The 9,210-nt window shown below is 37.5% G+C and overlaps 1 protein-coding gene across 1 annotated transcript; it reads left to right on the forward strand.

Moving 5' to 3' along the window:
* Positions 1–973: 973 nt before the first annotated feature.
* Positions 974–9,176, forward strand: gpr143 (G protein-coupled receptor 143). Its single transcript, XM_020658194.3, has 9 exons — positions 974–1,543; positions 2,228–2,337; positions 2,668–2,762; positions 3,099–3,191; positions 3,308–3,417; positions 3,507–3,615; positions 6,465–6,582; positions 6,827–7,082; positions 8,524–9,176. The coding sequence occupies exons 1-9, from the start codon at positions 1,144–1,146 to the stop codon at positions 8,625–8,627; spliced, it is 1,395 nt and encodes a 464-aa protein (XP_020513850.2). The 5' UTR covers positions 974–1,143; the 3' UTR covers positions 8,628–9,176.
* The last annotated feature ends 34 nt before the right edge of the window (positions 9,177–9,210 follow it).

Genomic DNA, 9,210 nt, shown 5'->3' on the forward strand with positions numbered 1-9,210 from the left:
ACCACTGTAACTTTTGCTGCTTTGCTAAAGTGCTCATGATGGATAGACCGGATCTTTGTAATATAACAATGAGTAAGGTCTCTTACCTGCTTTTTGTAACATAACAATGAGTAAGGTCTTTTACCTGCTTTTTGTAATATAACAATGAGTAAGGTCTTTTACCTGCTTTTTGTAAAGTGTCTCGAGATAACACTTGTTATGAGTTGACGCTAAACAAATAAAAATTGTTTGATTGATTGATTGATTGATTGATTGATTGATTGATTGATTGATTGAGTATATTGTATGCGTTTGTTACAGATGATTCATTCATTTTACAACTTTATGTAAAAGCAACTTACCTTGTGAGTTTGTGGTTAGTATCCACATGACTTTTCAAACTGTAGCTTAATGACCTCCATTGCAACTTTCTTTATGTTGAGATCTTAATCATTCAGCAATGTGTTGTAGACAATATTCCCCAAAGAGTAGAATAGAGAATATGGCCTAAAAGAATAGTTATCATTATATTACGACCCCTAAATGAATGACTCGTTTTACAGGGAGTCGAACATAAATCAACCAGTCAGGTTAAATCATTTCAAGAAAAAGGTTTATTTTTACAATCCGAAATTGTTAACAACATTAATAATTGACCAAGAAACCACAAAACTATAAGCTGGAAGTCTGGTTTACAAAACAAAACAAAAAGGAAAGGTCAGTCACCCAAGCCTGCCCACACAGGGCCGTCGGACCGGGTGGGGACACACCCTCTAAGCCACAGGATCCCTTACCCTACCCTATAAACCCTCTACCAGATTACTCAGACAGAAAAGACATTTTGTTGTGACTCTCAGGAGAGAGTGAGAGAGAGCATACACACCTGAGGGAGAGACAAAAGCAATCAGTCAACAGGTTACAAACAGTTACATATTACAACCAGCAGAGGGAGACAAAACAACACACAACCTAACAATGATGACATGTGTAGTATTTCTAAACTGTACTGCAGTTACACCCGGGACATAAATCAACATATTGAAGTAGACAGTAGCATACACATAACTTAAGTCCAAACTCACACTTCATCACACAACAGTGCTTTGTGTGTTTCTTGCATTGTGGTTGAGTTAAACTACAGCTGCAGGGATTAAAAAGAAGCACATGATGATTCAGCCCCGTGATTTCTTAGTTGAGTCCAATCATTTCCTTTTCTTCTCTTTTTCTTTTTTTCCCCTGACACCCACAGCCCACTTCTTTCTTCCCTTTTCCTCCTCTGTTTCTCCCTCTCTCTGTCTCCAGTCTGTCATGGCATCCCCGCGGCTGGAGACTTTCTGCTGCCCTAACAGAGACGCAGCGTCTGAGTTTGTGGTCACCTTTCAGCCCACCTTGTTCGGGGCTCTGAGTCTGGGCAGCGCCAGCCTCAGCTTAATTTTCGCTATTTTACAAATTTTGCCAAAACGCAAAGGATACAGAAGACTGGGGCAATATCCTCTGCCCAGGCCTGCTTCTTCATCCCGGATCCTGCTCATCGTCAGCATATGTGACATACTAGGATGTGCAGGTAAGGAGATAACTTGTACTACTACTGATTTAGATTTACGCAGCACATGGAGACAACGTGGTGTTGCTCTTTGTAGGACGAATTACGCACGAAAATGTGTTGTTAACCCTTTATTGCCCTTTTGCCTGATTGATAACAACTGAGAGAACACATAAAACATAACTTTTAGGAGTTTCTCACTAAATTGCGCAATTTGTACAACTGCCATTCGATGTGGATTACAAAATAAAAGATGGAGTAGATGTTGAGTAACAGTTTGACTCGTAACAACTGCAAACGTTTTATTTTACAGTCTGCACAGTTCTTTAATATTTCATCTATTTTAACTCTTTTTATCACTTTGTCTCTGTATTTGGGGATAAGGAGATTGTTTTGGCCCCTGTAAACTAACAGCTTGGCACATTACAGTTGAAAACCACAACAACTTTTAATTTGCATTACAGATCTATGTTGGGAGCCCTGCTAGGTTGAAGAGTTTTTTGGGGGGTGGGAATGGAAACCGTTCTGGCTGGGGGGCAATTTGTACTGCAACCTAATCTAATGATTTACCACACTTAATAATTCCTCATGTAATCATTGATTTCAACTTTCACATCACCTGCTTGTTTGACTTTGCTCCTCTTCATCAGCAGGTTCTGTCTTATTGGCTCATTAAAGGCCGTGTGTTGTTTTTTACTCCTGCAGGAATCATTGTACGTTCATCTGTCTGGCTGGGCCTTCCAAACATCATTAAAGAAATCTCCGTAACAAACAACACTGATGTCTGGCCTGAGGTCTTCTGTGTGGGCAGTGCGGTACGTACGATCTCTCTCATACATAACCGCTCTCATAAAGCTTCACCTTTGTCCACAATAAGCCTTAAACTGTAAAGTCCAAGAATGGATTCATGCTCGACTGATGACCTGAACATGTAACCACACAGGAAAACAAACAAATCATTTTGTTAAAAGCAAATCTTTGATGATCCTTGAACATCCTGATTGGTTAAAAGTGATGATTTGTGTTAATGCATGACGAACATGCACAACAAATAACTTCACAACAACAACATTTTGTTGTACCGGAACATTTATTGTTCTTATGACCTTCTGGTGAAACACATGCATCCTTTATGTGTGTTACAGCTGTGGATCCAGTTATTTTTCAGCGCTTCATTTTGGTGGACCTTTTGTTACGCTGTCGACGTCTTCCTAGTGGTGAAAACATCTGCAGGAATCAGGTCCTTTGAACATCTTCTTTACAACAATAACTTTACACCTCAACATTCCTCCATGTGAACACAAAGCTTTAAACCGAGTTGTCATTTACAGTATCAGACGTTTACTGTGGATTTAATGCTTCCTCTGTTACTACAGTCTTGAATTGGTTTAAATTTGGTTGTTGACTTTTGCTGCACCATTTGGTCTGACATTTCTTTATAATCAGATATATAAGTCCCAGTATGTTTCCCTCCCCCGGCTGTGTATTGCGTTTGTTCTTTGCACACAACAAAAGGCACAGAGCTGCAGCGTGTGTTGTGAGCTCGGTCCCATGACTTGTTTCTTTCCCCTCTCAGCACCATTATCCTGTACCACATGATCACGTGGGGTCTGGCTGTGCTGCTGTGTGTTGAAGGAGTGGCCATGCTCTACTACCCGTCCATCTCTGAGTAAGAGACACCATCCCGCATCTTTTAGCATTTTGCTGGTCTTGTCAGGAGATTGAGAAGATGACAGAACTGTGTTTCAAACTGTGAAGTTATTTGTGGTTGTGTTTTTTCTGCAGTTGTGAAAAAGGCCTCGAGCACGCCATCCCTCATTACGTCACCACGTACGCCCCGATGATGCTCGTCCTCATAGCCAATCCTATCTTCTTTAACCGGACCATATCTGCAGGTCCGCCCCCCCCCCCCCCCCCCCGTGAAATGATCTGTGACAGATAGATGAGAGCAATAACAACCTCTTCTCTCATCCTTTAACTTTAGTTACATCTTTACTGAAAGGACGACAAGGAATCTACACCGAAAACGAGAGGCGGCTAGCCAACGAGATCACCATACGCTTCTTTAAAATAATGCTGGTGTTCTTCATTTGGTAAGTTTCCATTCTCAAAGACAGACGTCTGAAGAATCATTTCATATTTGAGAAGCACCTTCAATTGAATAAATTTTCTTCAGGAGCTACATGAGAAGATTCATACTGCTGTACATAAAAAAATCATTGCAACCAGCAGCTAGTTAGCTTAGCTGAAGACTGGAAACAGCCTATAGCTAATTAAGGCAAGACAAGTTTATTTATGTAGCACATTTCAACAAAAGGTAATTCAAAGTGCTTCACACAAGACATCAAAAAGCATCATGACAGAGGAAAGAAAAGAAACATTCAAATCGAACATTTAAAAAATCACTGAAGTCATTAAATCTGAAAAAATCGTCAAATAAAAATAATTCAAATGAAATTAATTGAAAAAATTAAAGTAAAAATATAAAAAAGAGTTAAAAGTTACAGAGCAGAGTTAAAGTTTAAAATCTTATTAAAATTGTGAAAGGCAGCTGTAAACAATTAAATGTAGGATACGATCTTATTCATGTCTCATTTTGTCTCCTAGACAAACATGTGCACTCGTCATGACAGATTTTAAAGACACATAAAGATGGTTTTGTCTCACAGATTTTCTTATATTTCTTAAAGTCGTCTCTTTCCAGGATCTATGCTCACTCAATAAAACAGTGACTTCTCGAAGTTGTCAGAAAAATTAAGATTCAGTCTACAATCCACGTTCTTTGAACAGTCTTAAGGTTTTCTCATTCCGAGATCTCAGCTGAGAAAAAAATGAGAAAAGTTTGAGATGAGTTCAAGTTCTTTAAATTTGTCTTACATGTGTCTTTTTTTTTTAAAAAGCTCACATCTATGAATGAGACAAGTGTGAGTCTTAAATTAATCTCAATATGATCTAAACAGTAGAAAAACCCCAGGTCTATGTCTTATCAGATATATCTTATCACCACTTTGACATAATAAGAGGATTCATTTATGGGATACACAAGATAAATATATTATTTATCTCACAGAACTTAAAGTTTTCACACATAATTCCTTTTATGCATAAAACCCTTAATCAACAGAAAGGTTATTGCTTGCTTACTTTTTAAGTAGAAATTATGAAACATGTATTTATTTAAAGCCTATCAGTGTATTAATGTTGCTTTTTTTGTTGTTGTTTACAGTTAGTAAATTAAAAACCTCGTTCTGGGCGATCACAAAATCAACTGAATAAACTGCCAAAAAAACCAGAAACTTTCAGTGGTTCTCCATTTTTCATCTATTTTTTATAATCTAGATTAATCTAATCTTCTAGATTAATCTATAATCTTCCAACATTGATTGAAGTTGTGGAGCCTGTAGCTTAATGTCTAACAGAGCGATACAGATGAGACCATTGATAAAGAAAAATAAGATCTCCAATAAGGATCGTTTATTTCTTATATTGGTCTAATGAAAATCTCTTGAGACAAAAATGAGACAAAGATGAGATTTCTCTCTTATTGCTTTAATGGTTTACTTTGTCTTATAGATGTTTTGTCTCTTTTGTCTGTTTAATCAAATACAAATTACACACAATATGAAAAAAGAGTGATTTCTTTGGGTTTTATTTCGTCTAGAGCGAGCAATAGATTTTAAGCTCTGGGAGGGGAAAGGAATAGTTTGGCTCTGACAAAAGTCAATTGTTTCTACAGCACACTGATAATCATTGTAATTATGTTTTCATTATTATCTGTGTAAAAACCATGGTGTTAAAACGTGATTTTTTTTCTGCTACGTGCGGAACAATCAATAATAATTAGTTCCGCCTTAATGACTGCAGAACGGAAGTACAATAATAAAAGGTTGGACAAACAAAAACTAAACATGAGAGGCAGTTACAAGTATATTTCTGTATTTCTGAAAACATACATTTTGTTTCTGTTATAAAACTTTTCATTGTAATGTAGTTTCCATTTGCTGTGAAGTTCAAAAATAAATAGAAAAATGTTAAGCTATAAAGATAAAGATAAACTTCATTGATCCCCCGTGGGGGAAATTTGTGCGTTACAGCAGCTCCAGAAAACAGGAGACGGGAAAATAATTATTAAAAATAAAAATAGAAGTTAAAAATCAAACATATTTACATCAGTTAAATAAAAAATACAATAATGGAAAATTACACAGTAACTACACTGGAAAGAGTTATTGTTATTAAAAACACACACAGTGTGTAGCATGAGGTGGTGATGCTGTTAAACAGTGTGATGGCAGATGGGATGAACGACCTGCAGTAGCGCTCTGTCTTTTTGGGTGGGTGTCTGTATATAGAATACATTCAAACGTCACCAAAGTGTTAAAAGTATTATATGTATAGTAACATAATTGTGCACTGCCTTTGAATCAAACCCAGGTCCACTACCACCACACTAGCAGTGTTTGGTTTTTTCCAAACATGTTTTTCACAAAATTATATTTTGATATTGTATGAAATCCAAAGAAAACAATATATGCATCGACCTTCTGTACACTTAAACACAAGGTTGAGTTATTGATGCTCAGCAGTTTGGTTGAAAAAGGATTCATTGTGACGTGTAATTTGACATCAATGGGCACAAATGAACAAAAGCATTCCCCATAAAATTACTATTTTCCAACAAAGATGTTTGGAGTTTTTACTTTTTCCACACTCACTCGTGCTGTGATGTAATTTTTGCAGTAATGTGACTCTCACAAGGCAAACTCATGAAAACTTGTATGCGCTGATTCTCGATAGAGGTCGATGAATGAACGATTGTTTTCCACAGCTCGATCGAGTTCATGAGATATGAGTTTCATGTTATTCACATCTTGCTTTCTTTTTTCCTCTGTGGTGAAAACATGTGCTCTTTTTAAGCCTCGTTGTTTTCCTGACTTTTTAGCTGGGTTCCAAACATCATCAACGAGTGCCTCCTCTTCTACCTGGAAGTGCAAGCAGACATCAATGACAACAGGTTCAGGAATATAAGAAATGCAGCCCTCATTACATGGTTTATTATGGTGAGTTAAAAACAATGCAAACATAATGTTCAAGTTTTATCAGAGTCAAGAAATGTAAACTTCTTCATTTTAACCCGTCAAGCACAAAAACCCAGAGCTCTGTTAGTCTTGTGTTTTGTTGTTGTTGTTCTTGTCTGTTACTTTCTAATGCTTTGTTTCTGCAATGTTCAGCACTTTGGATCGACTATGTTGTGTTTAAAGTGCTTTATAAATAAAGTTGAGTTGAGAATGTTCCCTCTTCCAGGGGATCCTGAACCCCATGCAAGCGTTCCTCAACACGCTGGCTTTCCACGGCTGGACGGGCTTCGATGTGGACCTGAGCCTGCAGAGGAGGAGGGAGCTGGCCTGGGACTCGGTTTCTACTTCAGCTCCTAACGCAGCGGGCCATAACCCCATGGTGGGAACCACTCTGCTCTACCAGAGTCACATCCAGGAAGCCAAGAAAAGCCTGATGGGTAACGGACAGCACAACTCCGACGCCATCAGCGTCCTCTCAGAAGGTAATCCGGCTCTCAGTGGCAGTAACGGCTCGCCTGTTTATCAGGGCTGGTGAAGCTCTAAAGCTGAAACTAAACTTATCACACTGGAGTGCATCTTGAAACAATTATAGAATAACATAGCCGGGAAAAATGCTCCAACTGCCCAAAGACATTTTTGTTTGTAGTCGAGATGTTTGTTTTTTTTTGTTGATAAAAAGACAAAGGTGCCAAAGCTCTGAAGACATCGACCTGCACCAAGTTAAAGCTCGCTGTGATTAGTCTCATTTAAAAATAAATACTTTTTCTAACTGGTCCTGGATGCAGTAATGATGCATATGATGTTACGTAACATCTTGCAGAATTATCTGATTGGATGCCGTGTTGAATACCACATAATTGTGAAATTGCATCACACAAAAATGTTTTCTTTGTTAATAACAAATTCAGGTCCAAACCCACAGTGGCAGAGCAGGTTTTTTCATATTGAATGTCTGACCTCATTGGTTGAAGCTTCAGCTTGGGTACCAATAAACCACTTCCATTTTTGTGTTTCATTTCTGATTGGTTAACTGTCACGATGAACGAGGTCAAATAGTTCAGTAATAGTCATCACGCTTTAACTTATGCAGTCTAATACCAAAGTCACTAAATAATTAGAAAGTGTAGCTACTGAATTCATGGTTAAACTTAGATGCCATTTTGGACTTTACTATTGTGTTGTCTTACTCAGCAGTGTTCCTGATATATTGCTAGAAGACATTTTGGGAACATGTTTCAGTCAAATGTACGATCGATTGCAGGAATCTTGTAGGAGACATTTTCAGTGCAGGTTGAACTCTGATGTACATGTTGTTGGGTTTTTTTTCACAGCATGCATTTTGACAAAGAAAGTGAGGCAAAGTAAATACATAAATATTCATATTTATGGTGGCCCAATTCCATTCAGATCATAGTGGTCACACTGTCCTTACCTGAGCTTTTCTACTTAAAAACATAAAAACTGCTGCATTGAAAACTATTTTATTTACCATTAAATGTATTTTGGGATGGTTTTATAAAACATTTGATATCTTTTCTTTTTTTTTTTTTACTTTTTTTAATGTGCATTATGAAGATCATGTACAAAAGGCTATAATTCAGTTTTTTCTGTAACCATTCAGTGTTTCTGAAATGACAAGTTTTTAAAAAATAAAGTAAATCTTGCAAAAGATTTATGTTTTTTTTTCATTTATCTTTATAGCCTTCACACTACTTTTGGTCGAATGCAGGTAAAGATTTTAAAAAATACGGCTCGCTTTTAAAATGCACTAGATTAAACAAATCCCATTATAGACTGCATTTGCAAATGTGTACTTTAATTCCCAAAATACATTTATCATTGCACATATGTAAGATATATATATATCTACAGTTTGAGCATGGCAATGGTGTCGAGTAATCTACCCCTATTTTGTCTTGCTAGGTTCAGAGTCTAGTACAGTTGAAATCCACATTTCCGGCGAGCTGCGAGACTATGAGGATGTAGACGCAGACGGAGAATCCCTGGAGAACTCTGTGAAGCACTAGCTGAGGGCGATCAACAGCATGCCTCCCTCTACTTCTCCAGTGTTGTCATGTTTAGTTTCTTGTGTGTCAGATTGTCTCCTCGTAGCCTCTTGCTGCCCTGTTGTGAGATCCCCTGACATTAATCGGTCATGAGATCTCATTAGCTGCTAAGACAGAATCAGTGTAATTCTTGATTCAAAGCATTTTATTTCTTCTTAAGCTTTTTTAAAATCCGTCTCCACTGGAGTACAGTGAAGTGTTAGATTCAACAGCCATCATCTGTAGACAGAACAAATGGAACATTTCCTCATGAAGAACTCACAGGCCGAGGTGTTAGAAGACCCCACCTGGCAGATTCACTGTTAGAAATATGCACTACTGCTTTGTCACCATCATGAAGCTCTGAATGCACAACAGAAGCTAATAAGCTCATCAGTGTTTCTTTTTTTTTTTTTTTAAGTTTCTGTATCGCCAACAGCCCATGTTGTATTTTGCACATTTATTTTATACGATATTAAACGTCCAAAATGTTTCTTAAAGTTTTGTTGTTGACACTTTCTTATTGTTTTTTGTTTTTTTCCGAGTTGCTGCAGACGACCACACA

The sequence above is a fragment of the Labrus bergylta genome, chromosome 13, assembly GCF_963930695.1.
Source record: "Labrus bergylta chromosome 13, fLabBer1.1, whole genome shotgun sequence".
NCBI lineage: Eukaryota > Metazoa > Chordata > Actinopteri > Labriformes > Labridae > Labrus > Labrus bergylta.

What these genes read in the sequence shown, in the direction of transcription:
- gpr143 (XM_020658194.3), top strand. Translation starts at nt 1,144, where the DNA reads ATGATGATTCAGCCCCGTGATTTCTTAGTTGAGTCCAATCATTTCCTT. An exon ending in ATGCTGGTGTTCTTCATTTG is followed by an intron (nt 3,616 to 6,464) that starts GTAAGTTTCCAT and finishes CTGACTTTTTAG; the next exon opens with CTGGGTTCCAAACATCATCA. An exon ending in TCATTACATGGTTTATTATG is followed by an intron (nt 6,583 to 6,826) that starts GTGAGTTAAAAA and finishes TCCCTCTTCCAG; the next exon opens with GGGATCCTGAACCCCATGCA.